The following is a 26,181-nucleotide window of genomic DNA, read 5'->3' as shown; positions in this document are numbered from 1 at the left end:
AGTGAGAGATTCAGTGCCACCATCCTATAGTCCCCTGTAGTCAGACATTCAGTGCCACCATCCCATAGTCAGCTGTAGTGAGAGATTCAGTGCCAACATCCTGTAGTCAGCTGTAGTGAGAGATTCAGTGGCACCACCTAGCTGTAGTCATTCAGTGCACCCTGTAGTCAGACATAGCCACCATCCATAGTCAGCTGTAGTGAGACATTCAGTGCCACCATCCCATAGTCAGCTGTAGTGAGAGATTCAGTGCCAACATCCTATAGTCAGCTGTAGTGAGACATTCAGTGCCACCATCCTATAGTCCCTGTAGTGAGACATTCAGTGCCACCATCCCATAGTCAGCTGTAGTGAGACATTCAGTGCCACCATCCTATAGTCCCCTGTAGTCAGACATTCAGTGCCACCATCCCATAGTCAGCTGTAGTGAGAGATTCAGTGCCAACATCCTATAGTCAGCTGTAGTGAGAGATTCAGTGGCACCATCCTATAGTCCCCTGTAGTCAGACATTCAGTGCCACCATCCTATAGTCCCCTGTAGTCGGACATTCAGTGCCACCTGTCAGCTGTAGTGAGACATTCAGTGCCACCATCCTATAGTCCCCTGTAGTCATAGTCCCCTGTAGTCAGACATTCAGTGCCACCATCCCATAGTCAGCTGTAGTGAGAGATTCAGTGCCACCATCCTATAGTCAGCTGTAGTGAGAGATTCAGTGGCACCATCCTATAGTCAGCTGTAGTCAGACATTCAGTGCCACCATCCCATAGTCAGCTGTAGTGAGAGATTCAGTGCCAACATCCTATAGTCAGCTGTAGTGAGAGATTCAGTGGCACCATCCTATAGTCCCCTGTAGTCAGACATTCAGTGCCACCATCCCATAGTCAGCTGTAGTGAGAGATTCAGTGCCAACATCCTATAGTCCCCTGTAGTCAGACATTCAGTGCCACCATCCCATAGTCAGCTGTAGTGAGAGATTCAGTGCCAACATCCTATAGTCAGCTGTAGTGAGAGATTCAGTGCCACCATCCTATAGTCCCTGTAGTCAGACATTCAGTGCCACCATCCCATAGTCAGCTGTAGTGAGAGATTCAGTGCCAACATCCTATAGTCAGCTGTAGTGAGAGATTCAGTGGCACCATCCTATAGTCCCCTGTAGTCAGACATTCAGTGCCACCATCCCATAGTCAGCTGTAGTGAAAGATTCAGTGCCACCATCCTATAGTCCCCTGTAGTCAGACATTCAGTGCCACCATCCCATAGTCAGCTGTAGTGAAAGATTCAGTGCCAACATCCTATAGTCAGCTGTAGTGAGAGATTCAGTGGCACCATCCTATAGTCAGCTGTAGTCAGACATTCAGTGCCACCATCCCATAGTCACTGTAGTGAGAGATTCAGTGCCAACATCCTATAGTCAGCTGTAGTGAGAGATTCAGTGGCACCATCCTATAGTCAGCTGTAGTGAGACATTCACTGCTACCGTTCCATAGTCAGCTGTAGTGAGACATTCAGTGCCACCATCTCATAGTCAGCTGTAGTGAGATATTCACTGCTACCATCCCATAGTCAGCTGTAGTGAGACATTTAGTGCCACCATCCCATAGTCAGCTGTAGTGAGACCTTCACTGCTACCATTCCATAGTCAGTTGTAGTGAGATATTCAGTGCCACCATGCTATAGTCAGCTGTAGTGAGACATTCACTGCGACCATTCCATAGTCAGTTGCAGTGAGACATTCAGTGCCACCATCCCATAGTCAGCTGTAGTGAGACATTCACTGCTACCGTTCCATAGTCAGCTGTAGTGAGACATTCAGTGCCACCATCCCATAGTCAGCTGTAGTGAGACATTCAGTGCCACCATCCTATAGTCAGCTGTAGTGAGACATTCAGTGCCACCATCCTATAGTCCGCTGTAGTGAATCATTCAGTGCCACCATCCTATAGTCCGCTGTAGTGAGACATTCGGTGCCATCATGCTTTAGCGAAAATGTAGTGAGTCATTCAGTGCCACCATCCTATAGTCAGCTGTAATGAGTCATTCTGTGCCACTATCCTATAGTCAGCTGTAGTGAGACATTTACTGCTACCATTCCATAGTCAGCTGTAGTGAGTCATTCAGTGCCACCATCTTATAGTCAGGTGTAGTGAGTCATTCATTGGCACCATCCTATAGTCAGCTGTAGTGAGCCATTCAGTGCCACCATCCCATAGTCAGCTGTAGTGAGTCATTCAGTGGCACCATCCTATAGTCAGCTGTAGTGAGTCATTCAGTGGCACCACCCTCTAGTCAGCTGTAGTGACACATTTACTGCTACCATTCCATAGTCAGCTGTAGTGAGAGATTCAGTGCCACCATGCTATAGTCAGCTGTAGTGAGACATTCAGTGCCACCATCCTATAGTCCCCTGTAGTCAGACATTCAGTGCCACCATCCCATAGTCAGCTGTAGTGAGACATTCAGTGCCACCATCCTATAGTCCCCTGTAGTCAGACATTCAGTGCCACCATCCCATAGTCAGCTGTAGTGAGAGATTCAGTGCCACCATCCTATAGTCAGCTGTAGTGAGAGATTCAGTGGCACCATCCTATAGTCCCCTGTAGTCAGACATTCAGTGCCACCATCCCATAGTCAGCTGTAGTGAGAGATTCAGTGCCAACATCCTATAGTCCCTGTAGTCAGACATTCAGTGCCACCATCCCATAGTCAGCTGTAGTGAGAGATTCAGTGCCAACATCCTATAGTCAGCTGTAGTGAGAGATTCAGTGCCACCATCCTATAGTCCCCTGTAGTCAGACATTCAGTGCCACCATCCCATAGTCAGCTGTAGTGAGAGATTCAGTGCCAACATCCTATAGTCAGCTGTAGTGAGAGATTCAGTGGCACCATCCTATAGTCCCCTGTAGTCAGACATTCAGTGCCACCATCCCATAGTCAGCTGTAGTGAAAGATTCAGTGCCACCATCCTATAGTCCCCTGTAGTCAGACATTCAGTGCCACCATCCCATAGTCAGCTGTAGTGAAAGATTCAGTGCCAACATCCTATAGTCAGCTGTAGTGAGACATTCAGTGGCACCATCCTATAGTCAGCTGTAGTGAGACATTCAGTGCCACCATCCCATAGTCAGCTGTAGTGAGACATTCAGTGCCACCATCCTATAGTCAGCTGTAGTGAGACATTCAGTGCCACCATCCTATAGTCAGCTGTAGTGAGACATTCACTGCCACCATGCTATAGTCAGCTGTAGTGAGACATTCAGTGCCACCATGCTCATAGTCAGCTGTAGTGAGACATTCACTGCCACCATCCCATAGTCAGCTGTAGTGAGACATTTCAGTGCCACCATTCCATAGTCAGCTGTAGTGAGACATTCACTGCTACCATTCCATAGTCAGCTGTAGTGAGACATTCAGTGCCACCATCCTATAGTCAGCTGTAGTGAGACATTCACTGCCACCATTCCATAGTCAGCTGTAGTGAGACATTCAGTGCCACCATCCCATAGTCAGCTGTAGTGAGACATTCACTGCCACCATTCCATAGTCAGCTGTAGTGAGACATTCAGTGCCACCATCCCATAGTCAGCTGTAGTGAGACATTCAGTGCCACCATCCTATAGTCAGCTGTAGTGAGACATTCAGTGCCACCATCCTATAGTCAGCTGTAGTGAGATCATTCAGTGCCACCATGCTATAGTCAGCTGTAGTGAGACATTCGGTGCCACCATGCTATAGTCAGCTGTAGTGAGACATTCAGTGCCACCATGCTATAGTCAGCTGTAGTGAGTCATTCAGTGCCACCATCCTATAGTCAGCTGTAGTGAGACATTCGGTGCTACCATTCCATAGTCAGCTGTAGTGAGTCATTCAGTGCCACCATGCCTATAGTCAGGTGTAGTGAGTCATTCGGTGCCACCATGCTATAGTCAGCTGTAGTGAGACATTCAGTGCCACCATCCTATAGTCAGCTGTAGTGAGTCATTCAGTGCCACCATGCTATAGTCAGCTGTAGTGAGTCATTCAGTGCCACCACCCTATAGTCAGCTGTAGTGACACATTTACTGCTACCATTCCATAGTCAGCTGTAGTGAGACATTCAGTGCCACCATGCTATAGTCAGCTGTAGTGAGACATTCAGTGCCACCATCCTATAGTCAGCTGTAGTGAATCATTCAGTGCCACCATCATATAGTCCGCTGTAGTGAGACATTCGGTGCCACCGTGCTATAGTCAGCTGTAGTGAGACATTCGGTGCCACCATCCTATAGTCAGCTGTAATGAGTCATTCAGTGCAACCATCCTATAGTCAGCTGTAGTGAGACATTTACTGCTACCATTCCATAGTCAGCTGTAGTGAGACATTCAGTGCCACCATGCTATAGTCAGCTGTAGTGAGACATTCGGTGCCACCATGCTATAGTCAGCTGTAGTGAGACATTCGGTGCCACCATGCTATAGTCAGCTGTAGTGAGACATTCGGTGCCACCATGCTATAGTCAGCTGTAGTGAGACATTCGGTGCCACCATGCTATAGTCAGCTGTAGTGAGACATTCAGTGCCACCATGCTATAGTCAGCTGTAGTGAGACATGCAGTGCCACCATGCTATAGTCAGCTGTAGTGAGACATTCGGTGCCACCATGCTATAGTCAGCTGTAGTGAGACATTCGGTGCCACCATGCTATAGTCAGCTGTAGTGAGACATCATTCGGTGCCACCATGCTATAGTCAGCTGTAGTGAGACATTCGGTGCCACCATGCTATAGTCAGCTGTAGTGAGACATTCAGCTGGTGCAGTGCCACCATGCTATAGTCAGCTGTAGTGAGACATTCAGCTGTAGTGGTGCCACCATGCTATAGTCAGCTGTAGTGAGACATTCGCTATAGTGCCACCATGCTATAGTCAGCTGTAGTGAGACATTCGGTGCCACCATGCTATAGTCAGCTGTAGTCAGCTGTTGAGACAGCTGTTGAGACGGTGCCACCATGCTATAGTCAGCTGTAGCTGTAGTGAGACATTCGGTGCCACCATGCTATAGTCAGCTGTAGTGAGACATTCGGTGCCACCATGCTATAGTCAGCTGTAGTGAGACATTCAGTGCCACCATGCTATAGTCAGCTGTAGTGAGACATTCAGTGCCACCATGCATTCGGTGCCACCATGCTATAGTCAGCTGTATTGAGACATTCGGTGCCACCATGCTATAGTCAGCTGTAGTGAGACATTCAGTGCCACCATGCTATAGTCAGCTGTATTGAGACATTCAGTGCCACCATGCTATAGTCAGCTGTAGTGAGACATTCGGTGCCACCATGCTATAGTCAGCTGTAGTGAGACATTCGGTGCCACCATGCTATAGTCAGCTGTAGTGAGACATGCAGTGCCACCATGCTATAGTCAGCTGTAGTGAGACATTCGGTGCCACCATGCTATAGTCAGCTGTAGTGAGACATTCAGTGCCACCATGCTATAGTCAGCTGTAGTGAGACATTTGGTGCCACCATGCTATAGTCAGCTGTATTGAGACATTCGGTGCCACCATGCTATAGTCAGCTGTAGTGAGACATTCGGTGCCACCATGCTATAGTCAGCTGTAGTGAGACATTCGGTGCCACCATGCTATAGTCAGCTGTAGTGAGACATTCGGTGCCACCATGCTATAGTCAGAACCCTAGGGGTCAACACAAAATGTAACTAAGTGTGGTACAAGTGTTAGTGTATGTGGCCAGAACTCGGGTTCAACACAGCAGCTCTAACCACAGGCCCAGTGATGCTGAAACATTACGAACTAGTTCCTGCTAATGAATAAAGCTAAATTTGTTCAAGAGCTTCCTGTCCGATTTAAAAATGCTGGACATATTTAAGATTTGTGATGTTCTTAGTTAGTAGACGGGCTGATAATAGTTTTGCAATACTTTGGATGAAGTTTGAGTAACATTTTGGACCTGAGATGTTATCTAAGATTGCAATATTGAGGAGTTTGACATTTTTTCACTGTGTATTTCTTCATGTTGACATCTTGTTTGGGTCAAATCATTAAACATTTAGTCTTAGTGTTCTCTTATTATTTCTGCAGAATATATATGAATGTGAAGTCTGATGGCAACTAGTGTTCAGTGACATTTTGCTGACATTTTAAACTGATGACTAAAGGACAGTTAATGATTTATGGCTAGGGGTGGGGGTGATGAAGATTTTAAGGGGGTCACGCATTTTGTTTTGGGGAGGTAGGGGTCAGCAATTTAGTACACAATTTTCTTGGGGGGTCAGCAATTTTGTACATAAAAATATTAAAAAAATATGCTTTAAAAATATGGAAAGGAGTGGGGGGGTCACTGACTTTGTACATGACGTGAAAGGGGGTCACTTTGCACATAAATGTTAGGGGGGTTCATTCACATTGTACATGCTTCTCTATAAAAATCATCACCACCACCCCTAGCCATAAATTATGAACAGTCCCTAAATATTCAGGTGAGCTACAGTGTTGAGTCTGTTACATTAATATGTGTTGGTTTCCATTCTAGCATCCTCTATGGGTCATGGCCAAGAGGGGAAACAGGAATGGGTAGGTCACTTCTTTACTCACCTACTAGAGTCAGGGTGTGTATACTCAAGCATGTTGTGTTAAACATTGTAGAGCATTTAACAGACACAAGGAGGCACTGTGCAGCGTTTTCCTCATGGCAGTACAAGGATCCGCTGATCACAAGTTGGTCCCCCGAAATTCACTCATTTTAATTATTATCCGAAGATAATCGCTTGTTGGTTCCGCTGAATAACATTTATGGCATCAGTATACCGGTAATGTTTTTATTCACCGAGAATGAATGGAGATTTGCTACAGTACAGTAATGAAGAGTAGTTGTATCTGAGCACATGATATATGCAGTGTATACTTTAAGCGGGTACCAACAACAGCGTAAGTCGCTTAATGAGGGGGTGCATCTAACCGATTATTATGTGTAAAAATATATACGTTTTCGCGAGAATTCGGGAATATCTGCGTTGGGGTGTAGGAAATGTATCAAGACAGTTTCACCAAGTCACGTACAGTATAATATAAGTAGGGTAATATCCTCATAACGCTCCATACTTAAGAAACAATGTGCCTCAGCTCCATCATAAAAAATGGAGAGTTATACAGACACATCCTTCTCTGTATTTCCTGTATTAGACGCCTGGGGAATATAAGATAAGATCATCCTTAAGGTCAATTATAATGGGGAGGTACACTCATAACAATTTACAAATTATATCCAGTCCTGTCGGTCTTAGCAATTGGGTGGTCATGCCACCTATAATTTTGAGACATTTCTATGGTTATCAGGTATCATACTCTTTCACATATCTCAAAATAAACAATATGAAAGAAAGACTCGTTAGATGTTGATCAATAGATGAGACATAGTCAACACACTTGAAAAAGCACAAAATGTCTTTGAGATGACCCCTTGTGTCTGTAGGCAGCACATGCATTTCAAGCTAGGTGAGTCGACGTCGTCATACCTGGCTGAGCGACCTAATTGCCATATATAGTCTGATCTATTGTTTTGAGCAGCTATTCGTAATTTTTCTAAGTTTTGCCCGATTTTACGAGTAAGCATGCTTTTCTGGATATCTTATTACGCATCCCACTGAATACCAAGTTAGGCCGAAGTGGGCTATTTCGCATATGCTATTTGCAATTGTGTAAATTTTTGGGATACAGAGTAACAGCCAAAAACAGGGTTGTTTTTATTTCCGACAGTACTTTAATGTGATGTCTGGAGGATTGTATGCTGCAATCTTGAAAATGGCTGCTATTGTAATGACCATAGTTATCAGCACAACAACTATTTTTTGACGTGTTTGCTTCAATGAATAAACTACAGTTTTTCGTTGTTTTTGCGTTTAGATTTGCCATTTAATTATTCCCTGAGGATCAATTTATTTATATTGTTACTAAAATTAAGGTTTGGTTAAATTCCTTTGCTATGGTTAATGGTAACATATTGATCCTTAAGAAATATAGTTTGCTTTACCCCCTTGTATAGTGCAATAAAGTACACTTTTGCCCTGAGCTATTATAGTTAAAGTACGAGTTTCGTCTGTGATTATCGTAAAAAACGACATTGGAAAATCTGAACGTAACCACTTCTCGCATGGATATATTTTATTACTTAGCCTAACATCGGCATCGGAAATGCGATATTTGAAATAGTCTATTTATACTTATCACAGTAATGTACTATTTACATACATTGTTAGGTTTTTTTTCATTTTCGTAAAATATTTAACCTTGACCAGACCAGAGTGTGACTCGTACTCTTCATGTTTCAGATCAGCTGTTTTGACGACTTCTACAGTGACCTGTTTCTGCAGGATTTTGAAAATGTTGATATGGCAAAATATAATGTGGTGAGAATTTTTTCATATTTCTCCAGAGTAAACAATGTTGTCTTGTAACAATTGTATATTGAACTCAATAATGCAACAATAGATGTGAGGAAATCCGTAAAACAACTAGTGGAGAAACCAGCAAACAACAAAGAATTGTGATGTAATTGTTTTCTTAAATTAACTAAGTTCACAAATCAATACATAGGTATGACTGTGACAGAACAAAATAGAGTGGCAATACAGATACAGTATGATACAAGAGCAGTGATTATAGGCAATTGTGGTAATATTCACCTCTCAGTAACATCAATCCTGCTTGCAACTAGGCCTGGCAGTAACTGATCATCACACACAATGCTTGTCTTTTGGTAACTTGGGATGTAATGTGAAATGAGAAGAAATAGTTGGCTCCCCATATATACACAAAAAAAAGATGCTAGAAAAGTCTATGCAAAGGCATAACTTTCTGTGACATTTATCCTTGCATCAGAGGTGTGTTTTAGCACATTCTGGAACTCTGTCTAAATATAGTCTAAACTAGCACACTGCTGCCCTCACGGCATATACAGTGTGTGGATATAAAGTATATAAAGGAAATGGGAGGCCATAACAGGAGAATTAACCAGAAAGATTATTCTAAATCTGGTCCAAAATAATTCCAAAAAGGTGTTTCAAATAGTGATATATTTGTCAAGAAGATTTTGTCTTTATTTTGTCCCTTTTGTATGTAAAAGGCTACAGTGCAAAGTAGGTGGGTGAATATATCAATATTAGTATCCCATTTTAATTTTTGTTATTTTGTAGAATTTGAAGTCCATGGTATTATATAAATTGTGTAGCTCAAAAACTCCAGTAACCCAATTGAACGGAAAATTGTCTAACACATGACATTATAGGGTGGTGTGTATATTCGTATAGTTTCACCTAAATACAAAATATCCCTTAGTATTTTGGCATAGTAAATTGTTGTACATGGATCATATGTTTTCTTATGGTAAATATACCTGGGAAATTCTCATGAATGGCAGTCCAAAGCAGGGTTAAGTCTTTTGGTATATCTGATTATTATTTGATATACCTGTACCCAGATCAAATGACATGGGGCCTCAGTTAACAGTTTTCGGTCTTTTCCACTCACAAGTAGTTCATTGGTCACTCCAAAATATCCCCCTCTATCTGCAAGCAGGTCTCCACACTGGGGATGCGAGGAGGCTGGTGCAGTCTTCCCATCAACAGGAGCAGCACCACCTCTGTGTACAGCTCTGTCACCATCCCCTCGATCTACAGCAGCTGGGCCAACCAGCCAACCAGCACCACCAACTTCACAACAGACAATGCTGGTTGTGTGGCAGTTTCGGAAGCATATTTCCAGTGGGGTCTTGGACAAACCATGACAAGGGAACATTTCCCAACTTGTGGATATCCACAAGGATATCTACAGACAACTACCGGGGAACATGAACGGGGTGATATGCAATCAGTCGCCAGGGAACACCCACAAGGATATCTACAGACAACTACCGGGGAACATGAACGGGGAGATATGCAATCAGTCGGCAGGGAACACCCACAAGGATATCTACAGACAACTACCGGGGAACATGAACGGGGAGATATGCAATCAGTCAGCAGGGAACACCCACAAGGATATCTACAGAGAACTACCGGGGAACATGAACGAGGAGATATGCAATCAGTCAGCAGGGAACACCCACAAGGATATCTACAGACAACTACCCGGGAACCAGAGAACTACCGGGGAACATGAACGAGGAGATATGCAATCAGTCAGCAGGGAACACCCACAAGGATATCTACAGACAACTACCCGGGAACATGAACGGGGAGATATGCAATCAGTCAGCAGGGAACACCCACAAGGATATCTACAGACAACTACCGGGGAACATGAACGGGGAGATATGCAATCAGTCAGCTGGGAACACCCACAAGGACATCTACAGACAACTGCCGGGGAACATGAACGGGGAAATATGCAATCAGTCAGCAGGGCACACCCACAAGGATATCTACAGACAACTGGTGGGGAACATCCACAAGAATATCTACAGACAACCGGTGGGGAACATGAACGGGGAGATATGCAATCAGTCGGCAGGGAACACCCACAAGGATATCTACAGACAACCAGTGAGGAACATCCACAAGGATATCTACAGACAACCGGTGGGGAACATCCACAAGGATATCTACAGACAACCGGTGGGGAACATCCACAAGAATATCTACAGACAACCGGTGGGGAACATCCACAAGGATATCTACAGACAACCGGTGGGGAACATCCACAACAATATCAGCAGGGACCTCTGCAGTCAGCTGGCAGGGATAACCCACAACAGATGCACTTATTTGGCGGGGAACATCCACATGAATATCTTCAGGCAACTGGCAGGGAACATCAACAGGGTCATATACAGCCACTTGATGGGGAACACTCTCAGGTACATTTACAAACAGCGCAGCAGCTACTGGTTGGGGCACCTCAACAGTCTGTAGAAGAGGATTGTGTCTTCACTCGTGTTCGGAAAAGGAACCTAGGCACTCAGAATCTTCAAAAGGAAGATCGCACATTTCTACCAAAGAGTCTTTCAACCAGTTTGAATTGCGGTTCAACAAAGGCATGTTCAGGTAACCCAGATGTAAGTCTAACTCTGCCTTCAATATCAATTATCTTCAATAATATCGACGAGATGGAAGAGTCAACAGAAGCACGCCAGCTTCATTCAGCAGAGAGTGATGGGTCTGTGGGACACGTGACGTCATCAGAGGACAGGTTGCAGACAACTGCATCAACATATGGATCCCTCAGTTCTGTCAAGTCCTTGCCAACACTGGGTCCCACCAGCAGCAACCATGTCTCCTCATCTTCCGATTCCAAAGACAGCAGCAAACATGTGAGGGTCAGGGAAGTTCGGAGGGCAGGTGGGTGACCTAGAATTTTAGTTAGTTTGAAGGTCACTGGTCTACACAGTGTATACACATACAACACGGCATCCACATTGTGGTCAGGATCATCATGTACACCAAGCCTTCTAGTTATTCTTAAGTATGCCCCAGATGTTTACAGAAACGTGCTGGATGTAGACAAATTGGCATCTAAATTTGTATTCATGTGGCTGTTGTTATAGACAAAATAGGTTGACATTTGTTGATATTTAACTGTTTGTAACGTAATACTTCATGCCAAATTTATCATAAAATGAACCAAACATACACAAAATTGAAGTAATTTTCAGTGACCAAATTATGTGGTGTGCAAAACCATTGTGATATATCAACATGAACCACCTACCCCTATTTTTTGATAAACCAGACCTAAACCTAAAATATACTTTGTCTCAAACTGCAGTTGATGAGCCGCGGCGACCTAAGAATGGTTTCATCCGGTTTTCCATTGAGCACCGACAGCAGATTGCAGTAAAGCACCCGAGACTGGACAACCGCGAGATCTCACGCATGTTGGGTTGCAAGTGGAGGAAGCTGAGCAATGAGGAAAAGAAGCCCTATGAGTAAGATTCCCATGTTCACGAATTATCGTCAGAAAACCACGTGTAAACATGTCTAAGAATTTCTGGGAGTTTGTGTGACACATACAGGGCAGTTGATTTCACTTTCATGTTGAGAGACGTGATGTCAGACTATTGACAAATCAGTTAAGTCGGTAAAGCATGATCTTTCTGTGTACGTCTTTTCAACAGTTTGCTAGCAGTGGTGTCAACTGTTCACTTCAGGGAGGAGTTTGAGAAAGACATTCAGGCCATCCGCGAGGTGAACCCAGAGTGGCGCTACGCCCCGGCCAGACAGCTGGTTGAGGAGCTCATAGAACCCATGCCCAGTCGCCTCCGACCCAGGAACAGCCTCAAGCGGAAGAAGGTACAAGTGCTATTTACTGGGTTGTTTGCTGGGGCCTCCTAACGAGTCCAGGGAGTTGATAGGTGGTAGTGGTAGTTGCTTGGTAGTGTCAGATGCTACATTTAAAAATCATCTGTGGAAATGAATTTACATCTGCAGCTATTACAATTGTGATACTTGAGACTATTCCCTACAGCTCCCCAGCCTGGTGAGAACATACAGTCGCCGCCAGAACAAGTCATCTAAAAACAGCAAGAAACCAAGCCCTGCTGTCCACACAGAGATGCTTGATCCACCTGCCACACCCTCAAGACAGGAGGACACATCCACCACTTGGGTACAGTGTGATCTGTGTGGAAAGTGGCGATGTCTGCCCAGCTTCATCCCATCGGAGAAATTATGTGACATATGGTGAGTGGAGGTCAGGGTGAGGGTGTCTGTCCAACTCCATCCCACCAGAGGAACTGTGTGACATATGATGAGTGGAGGTCAGGTTGAGAATGTGTGCCCAACTTTATCACACCAGAAGAACTGTGTGACATATGGTGAGTCGAGGTCAGGTTGAGAGTGTCTGCCCAACTCCATCACACCAGAGGAACTGTGTGACATACAGTGAGTCGAGGTCAGGTTGAGAGTGTCTGTCCAACTTTATCCCACCAGAGGAACTCTGTGACATATGGTGAGTGGAGGTCAGGTTGAGAGTGTGTGCCCAACTTTATCACACCAGAAGAACTGTGTGACATATGGTGAGTCGAGGTCAGGTTGAGAGTGTCTGCCCAACTCCATCACACCAGAGGAACTGTGTGACATACAGTGAGTCGAGGTCAGGTTGAGAGTGTCTGTCCAACTTTATCCCACCAGAGGAACTGTGTGACATATGGTGAGTGGAGGTCAGGTTGAGAGTGTCTGCCCAACTCCATCCCACCAGAGGAACCGTGTGACATATGGTGAGTGGAGGTCAGGGTGAGAGTGTCTGCCCAACTCCATCCCACCAGAGGAACTGTGTGACATATGGTGAGTGGAGGTCAGGTTGAGAGTGTCTGCCCAACTCCATCCCACCAGAGGAACTGTGTGACATATGGTGAGTGGAGGTCAGGTTGAGAGTGTCTGTCCAACTTCATCCCACCAGAGGAACTGTGTGACATATGGTGAGTGGAGGTCGGGGTGAGAGTGTCTGTCCAACTTCATCCCACCAGAGGAACTGTGTGAGATATGGTGAGTGGAGGTCGGGATGTGGGTGTCTGTCCAACTCCATCCCACCAGAGGAACTGTGTGACATATGGTGAGTGGAGGTCAGGTTGAGAGTGTCTGTCCAACTTCATCCCACCAGAGGAACTGTGTGACATATGGTGAGTGGAGGTCAGGATGTGGGTGTCTGTCCAACTCCATCCCACCAGAGGAACTGTGTGACATATGGTGAGTGGAGGTCAGGGTGAGAGTGTCTGTCCAACTTCATCCCACCAGAGGAACTGTGTGACATATGGTGAGTGGAGGTCGGGGTGAGGGTGTCTGTCCAACTCCATCCCACCAGAGGAACTGTGTGACATATGGTGAGTGGAGGTCAGGTTGAGAGTGTCTGCCCAACTCCATCCCACCAGAGGAACTGTGTGACATATGGTGAGTGGAGGTCGGGGTGAGAGTGTCTGTCCAACTTCATCCCACCAGAGGAACTGTGTGACATATGGTGAGTGGAGGTCAGGTTGAGGGTGTCTGTCCAACTCCATCCCACCAGAGGAACTGTGTGACATACATATGGTGAGTGGAGGTCAGGTTGAGAGTGTCTGTCCAACTCCATCCCACCAGAGGAACTGTGTGACATATGGTGAGTGGAGGTCAGGGTGGGAGTGTCTGTCCAACTCCATCCCACCAGAGGAACTGTGTGACATATGGTGAGTGGAGGTCAGGTTGAGAGTGTCTGCCCAACTCCATCCCACCAGAGGAACTGTGTGACATATGGTGAGTGGAGGTCAGGGTGAGAGTGTCTGCCCAACTCCATCCCACCAGAGGAACTGTGTGACATATGGTGAGTGGAGGTCAGGGTGAGAGTGTCTGTCCAACTTCATCCCACCAGAGGAACTGTGTGACATATGGTGAGTGGAGGTCAGGTTGAGAGTGTCTGTCCAACTCCATCCCACCAGAGGAACTGTGTGACATATGGTGAGTGGAGGTCAGGTTGAGAGTGTCTGTCCAACTCCATCCCACCAGAGGAACTGTGTGACATATGGTGAGTGGAGGTCAGGTTGAGAGTGTCTGCCCAACTCCATCCCACCAGAGGAACTGTGTGACATATGGTGAGTGGAGGTCAGGGTGAGAGTGTCTGCCCAACTCCATCCCACCAGAGGAACTGTGTGACATATGGTGAGTGGAGGTCAGGTTGAGAGTGTCTGCCCAACTCCATCCCACCAGAGGAACTGTGTGACATATGGTGAGTGGAGGTCAGGGGTGAGAGTGTCTGTCCAACTCCATCCCACCAGAGGAACTGTGTGACATATGGTGAGTGGAGGTCAGGGTTGAGAGTGTCTGCCCAACTCCATCCCACCAGAGGAACTGTGTGACATATGGTGAGTGGAGGTCAGGGTGAGAGTGTCTGTCCAACTCCATCCCACCAGAGGAACTGTGTGACATATGGTGAGTGGAGGTCAGGTTGAGAGTGTCTGTCCAACTCCATCCCACCAGAGGAACTGTGTGACATATGGTGAGTGGAGGTCAGGTTGAGAGTGTCTGTCCAACTCCATCCCACCAGAGGAACTGTGTGACATATGGTGAGTGGAGGTCAGGTTGAGAGTGTCTGCCCAACTCCATCCCACCAGAGGAACTGTGTGACATATGGTGAGTGGAGGTCAGGTTGAGAGTGTCTGTCCAACTCCATCCCACCAGAGGAACTGTGTGACATATGGTGAGTGGAGGTCAGGTTGAGAGTGTCTGCCCAACTCCATCCCACCAGAGGAACTGTGTGACATATGGTGAGTGGAGGTCAGGTTGAGAGTGTCTGTCCAACTCCATCCCACCAGAGGAACTGTGTGACATATGGTGAGTGGAGGTCAGGGTGAGGGTGTCTGTCCAACTCCATCCCACCAGAGGAACTGTGTGACATATGGTGAGTGGAGGTCAGGGTGAGAGTGTCTGTCCAACTCCATCCCACCAGAGGAACTGTGTGACATATGGTGAGTGGAGGTCAGGGTGAGGGGTGTCTGTCCAACTCCATCCCACCAGAGGAACTGTGTGACATATGGTGAGTGGAGGTCAGGGTTGAGAGTGTCTGTCCAACTCCATCCCACCAGAGGAACTGTGTGACATATGGTGAGGAGGTCAGGTTGGAGTGTCTGCCCAACTCCATCCCACCAGAGGAACCCAGGTCCAACTCCATCCCACCAGAGGAACTGTGTGACATATGGTGAGTGGAGGTCAGGGTGAGAGTGTCTGTCCAACTCCATCCCACCAGAGGAACTGTGTGACATATGGTGAGTGGAGGTCAGGTTGAGAGTGTCTGTCCAACTCCATCCCACCAGAGGAACTGTGTGACATATGGTGAGTGGAGGTCAGGGTGAGGAGTGTCTGTCCAACTCCATCCCACCAGAGGAACTGTGTGACATATGGTGAGTGGAGGTCAGGGGTGAGAGTGTCTGTCCAACTCCATCCCACCAGAGGAACTGTGTGACATATGGTGAGTGGAGGTCAGGTTGAGAGTGTCTGCCCAACTCCATCCCACCAGAGGAACTGTGTGACATATGGTGAGTGGAGGTCAGGGGTGAGAGTGTCTGTCCAACTCCATCCCACCAGAGGAACTGTGTGACATATGGTGAGTGGAGGTCAGGGTGAGAGTGTCTGTCCAACTCCATCCCACCAGAGGAACTGTGTGACATATGGTGAGTGGAGGTCAGGTTGAGAGTGTCTGTCCAACTCCATCCCACCAGAGGAACTGTGTGACATATGGTGAGTGGAGGTCAGGGTTGAGAGTGTCTGTCCAACTTCCATCCCACCAGAGGAACTGTGTGACATATGGTGAGTGGAGGTCAGGTTGAGAGTGTCTGTCCAACTCCATCCCACCAGAGGAACTGTGTGACATATGGTGAGTGGAGGTCAGGTTGAGAGTGTCTGTCCAACTCCATCCCACCAGAGGAACTGTGTGACATATGGTGAGTGGAGGTCAGGTTGAGAGTGTCTGTCCAACTCCATCCCACCAGAGGAACTGTGTGACATATGGTGAGTGGAGGTCAGGTTGAGAGTGTCTGCCCAACTCCATCCCACCAGAGGAACTGTGTGACATATGGTGAGTGGAGGTCAGGTTGAGAGTGTCTGTCCAACTCCATCCCACCAGAGGAACTGTGTGACATATGGTGAGTGGAGGTCAGGGTGAGAGTGTCTGTCCAACTCCATCCCACCAGAGGAACTGTGTGACATATGGTGAGTGGAGGTCAGGTTGAGAGTGTCTGTCCAACTCCATCCCACCAGAGGAACTGTGTGACATATGGTGAGTGGAGGTCAGGGTTGAGTGTCTGCCCAACTCCATCCCACCAGAGGAACTGTGTGACATATGGTGAGTGGAGGTCAGGTTGAGAGTGTCTGCCCAACTCCATCCCACCAGAGGAACTGTGTGACATATGGTGAGTGGAGGTCAGGGTGAGGGTGTCTGCCCAACTCCATCCCACCAGAGGAACTGTGTGACATATGGTGAGTGGAGGTCAGGTTGAGAGTGTCTGTCCAACTCCATCCCACCAGAGGAACTGTGTGACATATGGTGAGTGGAGGTCAGGGTTGAGAGTGTCTGTCCAACTCCATCCCACCAGAGGAACTGTGTGACATATGGTGAGTGGAGGTCAGGTTGAGAGTGTCTGTCCAACTCCATCCCACCAGAGGAACTGTGTGACATATGGTGAGTGGAGGTCAGGGTGAGAGTGTCTGTCCAACTCCATCCCACCAGAGGAACTGTGTGACATATGGTGAGTGGAGGTCAGGGTTGAGGGTGTCTGTCCAACTCCATCCCACCAGAGGAACTGTGTGACATATGGTGAGTGGAGGTCAGGGTGAGAGTGTCTGCCCAACTCCATCCCACCAGAGGAACTGTGTGACATATGGTGAGTGGAGGTCAGGGTGAGGGTGTCTGTCCAACTCCATCCCACCAGAGGAACTGTGTGACATATGGTGAGTGGAGGTCAGGTTGAGAGTGTCTGTCCAACTCCATCCCACCAGAGGAACTGTGTGACATATGGTGAGTGGAGGTCAGGTTGAGAGTGTCTGTCCAACTCCATCCCACCAGAGGAACTGTGTGACATATGGTGAGTGGAGGTCAGGTTGAGAGTGTCTGTCCAACTCCATCCCACCAGAGGAACTGTGTGACATATGGTGAGTGGAGGTCAGGGTGAGAGTGTCTGTCCAACTTCATCCCACCAGAGGAACTGTGTGACATATGGTGAGTGGAGGTCAGGGTTGAGGGTGTCTGTCCAACTCCATCCCACCAGAGGAACTGTGTGACATATGGTGAGTGGAGGTCAGGTTGAGAGTGTCTGCCCAACTCCATCCCACCAGAGGAACTGTGTGACATATGGTGAGTGGAGGTCAGGTTGAGAGTGTCTGCCCAACTCCATCCCACCAGAGGAACTGTGTGACATATGGTGAGTGGAGGTCAGGTTGAGAGTGTCTGCCCAACTCCATCCCACCAGAGGAACTGTGTGACATATGGTGAGTGGAGGTCAGGGTTGAGAGTGTCTGTCCAACTCCATCCCACCAGAGGAACTGTGTGTGACATATGGTGAGTCGAGGTCAGGTTGAGAGTGTCCATCCAACTCCATCCCACCAGAGGAACTGTGTGACATATGGTGAGTGGAGGTCAGGGTTGAGAGTGTCTGTCCAGCTTTGTCCCACCAGAGGAACTGTGTGACATATGGTGAGTGGAGGTCAGGTTGAGAGTGTCTGTCCAACTCCATCCCACCAGAGGAACTGTGTGACATATGGTGAGTGGAGGTCAGGGTGAGAGTGTCTGTCCAACTCCATCCCACCAGAGGAACTGTGTGACATATGGTGAGTGGAGGTCAGGGGTGAGAGTGTCTGTCCAACTCCATCCCACCAGAGGAACTGTGTGACATATGGTGAGTGGAGGTCAGGTTGAGAGTGTCTGCCCAACTCCATCCCACCAGAGGAACTGTGTGACATATGGTGAGTGGAGGTCAGGTTGAGAAGTGTCTGCCCAACTCCATCCCACCAGAGGAACTGTGTGACATATGGTGAGTGGAGGTCAGGGTGAGAGTGTCTGTCCAACTCCATCCCACCAGAGGAACTGTGTGACATATGGTGAGTGGAGGTCAGGTTGAGAGTGTCTGCCCAACTCCATCCCACCAGAGGAACTGTGTGACATATGGTGAGTGGAGGTCAGGTTGAGAGTGTCTGCCCAACTCCATCCCACCAGAGGAACTGTGTGACATATGGTGAGTGGAGGTCAGGGTGAGAGTGTCTGTCCAACTCCATCCCACCAGAGGAACTGTGTGACATATGGTGAGTGGAGGTCAGGGTGAGAGTGTCTGTCCAACTCCATCCCACCAGAGGAACTGTGTGACATATGGTGAGTGGAGGTCAGGTTGAGAGTGTCTGCCCAACTCCATCCCACCAGAGGAACTGTGTGACATATGGTGAGTGGAGGTCAGGTTGAGAGTGTCTGTCCAACTCCCACCATCCCACCAGAGGAACTGTGTGACATAGAGGAACTGTGTGGTGAGTGGAGGTCAGGTTGAGAGTGTCTGTCCAACTCCATCCCACCAGAGGAACTGTGTGACATATGGTGAGTGGAGGTCAGGTTGAGAGTGTCTGTCCAACTCCATCCCACCAGAGGAACTGTGTGACATATGGTGAGTGGAGGTCAGGTTGAGAGTGTCTGCCCAACTCCATCCCACCAGAGGAACTGTGTGACATATGGTGAGTGGAGGTCAGGGTGAGAGTGTCTGCCCAACTCCATCCCACCAGAGGAACTGTGTGACATATGGTGAGTGGAGGTCAGGGGATTGGGAGTGTCTGTCCAACTCCATCCCACCAGAGGAACTGTGTGACATATGGTGAGTGGAGGTCAGGGTGAGAGTGTCTGTCCAACTCCATCCCACCAGAGGAACTGTGTGACATATGGTGAGTGGAGGTCAGGGTTGAGAGTGTCTGCCCAACTCCATCCCACCAGAGGAACTGTGTGACATATGGTGAGTGGAGGTCAGGTTGAGAGTGTCTGTCCAACTCCATCCCACCAGAGGAACTGTGTGACATATATGGTGAGTCTGCCCAACTCCATCCCACCAGGTTGAGAGTGTCTGTCCAACTCCATCCCACCAGAGAGGAACTGTGTGACATATGGTGAGTGGAGGTCAGGTTGAGAGTGTCTGCCCAACTCCATCCCACCAGAGGAACTGTGTGACATATGGTGAGTGGAGGTCAGGTTGAGAATGTCTGTCCAACTCCATCCCACCAGAGGAACTGTGTGACATATGGTGAGTGGAGGTCAGGTTGAGAGAGTCTGCCCAACTCCATCCCACCAGAGGAACTGTGTGACATATGGTGAGTCGAGGTCAGGTTGAGAGTGTCTGCCCAACTCCATCCCACCAGAGGAACTGTGTGACATATGGTGAGTGGAGGTCAGGTTGAGAAGTGTCTGCCCAACTCCATCCCACCAGAGGAACTGTGTGACATATGGTGAGTGGAGGTCAGGTTGAGAGTGTCTGTCCAACTCCATCCCACCAGAGAACTGTGTGACATATGGTGAGTGGAGGTCAGGTTGAGAGTGTCTGCCCAACTCCATCCCACCAGAGGAACTGTGTGACATATGGTGAGTGGAGGTCAGGTTGAGAAGTGTCTGTCCAACTCCATCCCACCAGAGGAACTGTGTGACATATGGTGAGTGGAGGTCAGGTTGAGAGTGTCTGTCCAACTCCATCCCACCAGAGGAACTGTGTGACATATGGTGAGTGGAGGTCAGGGTGAGAGTGTCTGTCCAACTCCATCCCACCAGAGGAACTGTGTGACATATGGTGAGTGGAGGTCAGGTTGAGAGTGTCTGTCCAACTCCATCCCACCAGAGGAACTGTGTGACATATGGTGAGTGGAGGTCAGGTTGAGAATGTCTGCCCAACTCCATCCCACCAGAGGAACTGTGTGACATATGGTGAGTGGAGGTCAGGTTGAGAGTGTCTGCCCAACTCCATCCCACCAGAGGAACTGTGTGACATATGGTGAGTGGAGGTCAGGTTGAGAGTGTCTGCCCAACTCCATCCCACCAGAGGAACTGTGTGACATATGGTGAGTGGAGGTCAGGGTTGAGAGTGTCTGTCCAACTTCATCCCACCAGAGGAACTGTGTGACATATGGTGAGTGGAGGTCAGGGGTGAGGAGTGTGTCTGTCCAACTCCATCCCACCAGAGGAACTGTGTGACATATGGTGAGTGGAGGTCAGGGTTGAGAGTGTCTGCCCAACTCCATCCCACCAGAGGAACTGTGTGACATATGGTGAGTGGAGGTCAGGGTGAGAGTGTCTGTCCAACTCCATCCCACCAGAGGAACTGTGTGACATATGGTGAGTGGAGGTCAGGTTGAGAGTGTCTGCCCAACTCCATCCCACCAGAGGAACTGTGTGACATATGGTGGTGAGTGGAGGTCAGGTTGAGAGTGTCTGTCCAACTCCAACTCCATCCCACCAGAGGAACTGTGTGACATATGGTGAGTGGAGGTCAGGGTTGAGAGTGTCTGCCCAACTCCATCCCACCAGAGGAACTGTGTGACATATGGTGAGTGGAGGTCAGGTTGAGGGTGTCTGTCCAACTCCATCCCACCAGAGGAACTGTGTGACATATGGTGAGTGGAGGTCAGGTTGAGGGTGTCTGCCCAACTCCATCCCACCAGAGGAACTGTGTGACATATGGTGAGTGGAGGTCAGGTTGAGGGTGTCTGCCCAACTCCATCCCACCAGAGGAACTGTGTGACATATGGTGAGTGGAGGTCAGGTTGAGAGTGTCTGCCCAACTCCATCCCACCAGAGGAACTGTGTGACATATGGTGAGTGGAGGTCAGGTTGAGAGTGTCTGTCCAACTCCATCCCACCAGAGGAACTGTGTGACATATGGTGAGTGGAGGTCAGGTTGAGAGTGTCTGCCCAACTCCATCCCACCAGAGGAACTGTGTGACATATGGTGAGTGGAGGTCAGGTTGAGAGTGTCTGTCCAACTCCATCCCACCAGAGGAACTGTGTGACATATGGTGAGTGGAGGTCAGGTTGAGAGTGTCTGTCCAACTCCATCCCACCAGAGGAACTGTGTGACATATGGTGAGTGGAGGTCAGGTTGAGAATGTCTGCCCAACTCCATCCCACCAGAGGAACTGTGTGACATATGGTGAGTGGAGGTCAGGGTGAGGGTGTCTGCCCAACTCCATCCCACCAGAGGAACTGTGTGACATATGGTGAGTGGAGGTCAGGGGTGAGGGTGTCTGTCCAACTCCATCCCACCAGAGGAACTGTGTGACATATGGTGAGTGGAGGGTTGAGAGTGTCTGCCCAACTCCATCCCACCAGAGGAACTGTGTGGTGGAGGTGAGAGTGTCTGCCCAACTCCATCCCACCAGAGGAACTGTGTGACATATGGTGAGTGGATGGTCAGGAGGTCAGAGTTGTGAGAGTGTCTGTCCAACTCCATCCCACCAGAGGAACTGTGTGACATATGGTGAGTGGAGGTCAGGTTGAGAGTGTCTGCCCAACTCCATCCCACCAGAGGAACTGTGTGACATGGTGATGGTGAGTCCCACCAGGAGGTCAGGTTGAGGGTGTCTGTCCAACTCCATCCCACCAGAGGAACTGTGTGACATATGGTGAGTGGAGGTCAGGTTGAGAGTGTCTGCCCAACTCCATCCCACCAGAGGAACTGTGTGACATATGGTGAGTGGAGGTCAGGTTGAGAGTGTCTGCCCAACTCCATCCCACCAGAGGAACTGTGTGACATATGGTGAGTGGAGGTCATATGGTGAGTGAGTCAGGTTGAGAGTGTCTGCCCAACTCCATCCCACCAGAGGAACTGTGTGACATATGGTGAGTGGAGGTCAGGGTGAGAGTGTCTGTGAGTCCAACTCCATCCCACCAGAGGAACTGTGTGACATATGGTGAGTGGAGGTCAGGGTGAGAGTGTCTGCCCAACTCCATCCCACCAGAGGAACTGTGTGACATATGGTGAGTGGAGGTCAGAGGAAGTTGATGGGGTGTCTGTCCAACTCCATCCCACCAGAGGAACTGTGTGACATATGGTGAGTGGAGGTCAGGTTGAGAGTGTCTGCCCAACTCCATCCCACCAGAGGAACTGTGTGACATATGGTGAGTGGAGGTCAGGGTGAGAGTGTCTGTCCAACTCCATCCCACCAGAGGAACTGTGTGACATATGGTGAGTGGAGGTCAGGTTGAGAGTGTCTGTCCAACTCCATCCCACCAGAGGAACTGTGTGACATATGGTGAGTGGAGGTCAGGTTGAGAGTGTCTGTCCAACTCCATCCCACCAGAGGAACTGTGTGACATATGGTGAGTGGAGGTCAGGTTGAGAGTGTCTGTCCAACTCCATCCCACCAGAGGAACTGTGTGACATATGGTGAGTGGAGGTCAGGTTGAGGGTGTCTGTCCAACTCCATCCCACCAGAGGAACTGTGTGACATATGGTGAGTGGAGGTCAGGTGAGTGTCTGGTCAACTCCATCCCACCAGAGGAACTGTGTGACATATGGTGAGTCGAGGTCAACTCCAACCCACCAGAGGAACTGTGTGACATATGGTGAGTGGAGGTCAGGGTGAGTCAGGTTGAGAGTGTCTGTCCAACTTCATCCCACCTGGAGGAACTGTGTGACATATGGTGAGTGGAGGTATGTTGGGGTGAGAGTGTCTGCCCAACTTCATCCCACACCAGAGGAACTGTGTGACATATGGTGAGTGGGGGTGCTCTCCTGGTCTTACTTTAGTGCCAGATGGTCTTCTTTCAAACGAGTATGACTTGAAATGCTGTTTCTTGGAGTGACATGAAGTAAATAGATGGAATGCTCTGACTTGACCAGAATTCCCTTCAGCATCTTCTAGAATCTTTGTGTATCCCAGCAAGAAGCCAACATATATGCAGCTATACAAATACAGTCTGTAGGACCTGAAAAGTTGTAGCTTGTCTGCAGGACCTGTACGAGTGATGGCTTGTCTGCAGGACCTGTACGAGTGATGGCTAGTCTGCAGGACCTGAACGAGTGATGGCTAGTCTGCAGGACCTGTACGAGTGATGGCTAGTCTGCAGGACCTGTACGAGTGATGGCTAGTCTGCAGGACCTGTATGAGTGTTAGCTTGTCTGCAGCATCTGTACGAGTGATGGCTAGTCTGCAGGACCTGTACGAGTGTTAGCTAGTCTGCAGGACCTGTATGAGTGATGCTAAGTCTGCAGGACCTGTACGATACGAGATGGCTAATCTACATGACCTATATGAGTGTTTGTTAAGACTGCAGGACCTGCAAATGAGTGATGGCTAATCTACATGACCTATATGAGTGTTTGTTAAGTCTGCAGGACCTGTAACGAAAGTGATGGCTAATCTACATGACCTATATGAGTGTTTGTTAAGACTGCAGGACCTGTACGAGAGATGGCTAATCTACATGACCTATATGAGTGTTTGTTAAGTCTGCAGCACCTGTACGAGTGATGGCTAATCTACATGACCTATATGAGTGTTTGTTAAGTCTGCAGGACCTGTACGAGAGATGGCTAATCTACATGACCTATATGAGTGTTTGTTAAGACTGCAGGACCTGTACGAGTGATGGCTAATCTACATGACCTATATGAGTGTTTGTTAAGTCTGCAGGACCTGTACGAGTGATGGCTAATCTACATGACCTATATGAGTGTTTGTTAAGTCTGCAGGACCTGTACGAGAGATGGCTAATCTACATGACCTATATGAGTGTTTGTTAAGTCTGCAGGACCTGTACGAGAGATGGCTAAGCTACATGACCTATGACCTGTTAAGACTGCAGGACCTGCAACGCAGTGATGGCTAATCTACATGACCTATGAGTGTTTGTTAAGACTGCAGCGGACCTGCAATGCGAGAGATGGCTGCAATCTACAAGACCTATGTATGAGTGTTTCATTAAGTCTGCAGGACCTATAATGCAGAGATGGCTAATCTACATGACTTATATGAGTGTTTTGTTAAGACTGCAGGACCCGTAATGAGTGATGGCCAATCTACACGACCTATATGAGTGTTTGTTAAGACTGCAGGACCTGGTACCTATGAGAGAGATGGCTAATCTACAAGACCTATATGAGTGTTTGTTAAGACTGCAGGACCTGTGCATGCAGAGATGGCTAATCTACAAGACCTATATAGGAGTGTTTTGTTAAGACTGCAGGACTCCGTAATGAGAGATGGCTAATCTACATGACTTATATGAGTGTTTGTTAAGTCTGCAGGACCTGTACGAGTGATGGCTAATCTACAAGACCTATATGAGTGTTTGTTAAGTCTGCAGGACCTGTACGAGAGATGGCTAATCTGCAGGACCTGTACGAGAGATGGCTAATCTACATGACCTATATGAGTGTTTGTTAAGTCTGCAGGACCTGTACGAGATGGCTAATCTACATGACCTATATGAGTGTTTGTTATAAGTCTGCAGGACCTGTACGAAAGTGATGGCTAATCTACATGACCTATATGAGTGTTTGTTAAGTCTGCAGGACCTGTGCAGAGATGGCTAATCAGGACCTGTATATGACAGAGTGATAAGCTAATCTACATGACCTATATGAGTGTTTGTTAAGTCTGCAGGACCTGTATGAGAGAGATGGCTAATCTACATGACCTATATGAGTGTTTGTTAGTCTGCAGGACCTGTATGAGAGATGGCTAATCTGAGTGTTTGTTAAGTCTGCAGGACCTGTACAGAGATGGCTAATCTACATGACCTATATGAGTGTTTGTTAAGTCTGCAGGACCTGTACTGAGAGATGGCTAATCTACATGACCTATATGAGTGTTTGTTAAGACTGCAGGACCTGTAATGAGTGATGGCTAATCTACAGACCTATATGAGTGTTTGTTAAGACTGCAGTGATGGCTAATCTACATGACCTATATGAGTGTTTGTTAAGTCTTCAGGACCTGTACGAGTGATGGCTAATCTACATGACCTATATGAGTGTTTGTTAACCTCTGCAGAGAGATGGACATGACCTATATGAGTGTTTGTTAAGACTGCAGGACCTGTACGAGTGATGGCTAATCTACATGACCTATATGAGTGTTTGTTAAGTCTGCAGGACCTGTATGAGTGATGGCTAATCTACATGACCTATATGAGTGTTTGTTAAGTCTGCAGGACCTGTACAAGTGATGGCTAGTGTGGAGTAGCTGTACAAGTGTTGGTAACTATTTTTTATCTTTCTTTATATAGACAGGTCTGCCTGCTACTAAATGAGGGGATTAGTCTAAGAAAAGAACCATATTGAGAACTACGCATGAACAGTTGTGGGATTGGTCACTTAGCTCGGAATCCTAGGAGTATGTGCAAATTTGATAAACTTACTTTTCACACAAGGTGTCATGCCAACCGCTTCACAATAAGCTGTTAATACCATAGTTGACATAACATGAAAAATGTCATATTCTTGGGGTTTTTTGCTAGGAGACAAAACATTGGGGTTACTGATTAAATGAAGGTCAGTTTGAAGTTGGTTACAGTGTTATCCATGGGTACTGGTCAATGTTTTGTGAACTATGAACTTTGCTAATAAACATTGTTTGTTTACTTAATGTGTTTGTTGTGTTTGCTGACTGGAGATGTGCTGAACCTGAAGCATTCCCATATGACATTGTCCTGAACATATGCTACCAGCATTTCACCTCAGGGTTTTCAGACATTTAGATGGAGGTCTGTTGCA

The 26,181-nt window shown here is 47.7% G+C and overlaps 2 protein-coding genes and 1 long non-coding RNA gene across 3 annotated transcripts; 2 read left to right on the top strand and 1 right to left on the bottom strand.

The window, feature by feature from the left end:
- Positions 1-6,533: 6,533 nt before the first annotated feature.
- On the top strand, positions 6,534-10,148 carry LOC124261983. Its single transcript, XM_046696358.1, has 3 exons — positions 6,534-6,566; positions 8,321-8,398; positions 9,567-10,148. The coding sequence occupies exons 1-3, from the start codon at positions 6,534-6,536 to the stop codon at positions 10,146-10,148; spliced, it is 693 nt and encodes a 230-aa protein (XP_046552314.1).
- Positions 10,149-10,158: 10 nt separating this feature from the next.
- LOC124261979 lies at positions 10,159-23,488 on the top strand. Its single transcript, XM_046696341.1, has 5 exons — positions 10,159-11,326; positions 11,754-11,913; positions 12,136-12,277; positions 12,453-12,667; positions 23,416-23,488. The coding sequence occupies exons 1-5, from the start codon at positions 10,159-10,161 to the stop codon at positions 23,486-23,488; spliced, it is 1,758 nt and encodes a 585-aa protein (XP_046552297.1).
- Positions 23,489-25,184: 1,696 nt separating this feature from the next.
- Positions 25,185-26,015, bottom strand: LOC124263034. The gene is made up of 3 exons (XR_006894754.1): positions 25,623-26,015; positions 25,505-25,563; positions 25,185-25,236 (listed from the first exon to the last, which is right to left on the bottom strand). It is a non-coding gene; the product is annotated as an uncharacterized LOC124263034 (long non-coding RNA).
- Positions 26,016-26,181: the final 166 nt, after the last annotated feature.

The sequence above is a fragment of the Haliotis rubra genome, unplaced genomic scaffold, assembly GCF_003918875.1.
Source record: "Haliotis rubra isolate DU_JTF1 unplaced genomic scaffold, ASM391887v1 Scf12, whole genome shotgun sequence".
Classification (NCBI taxonomy): Eukaryota; Metazoa; Mollusca; class Gastropoda; order Lepetellida; family Haliotidae; genus Haliotis; species Haliotis rubra.
This window is presented reverse-complemented; position numbering and strand designations above follow the sequence as displayed.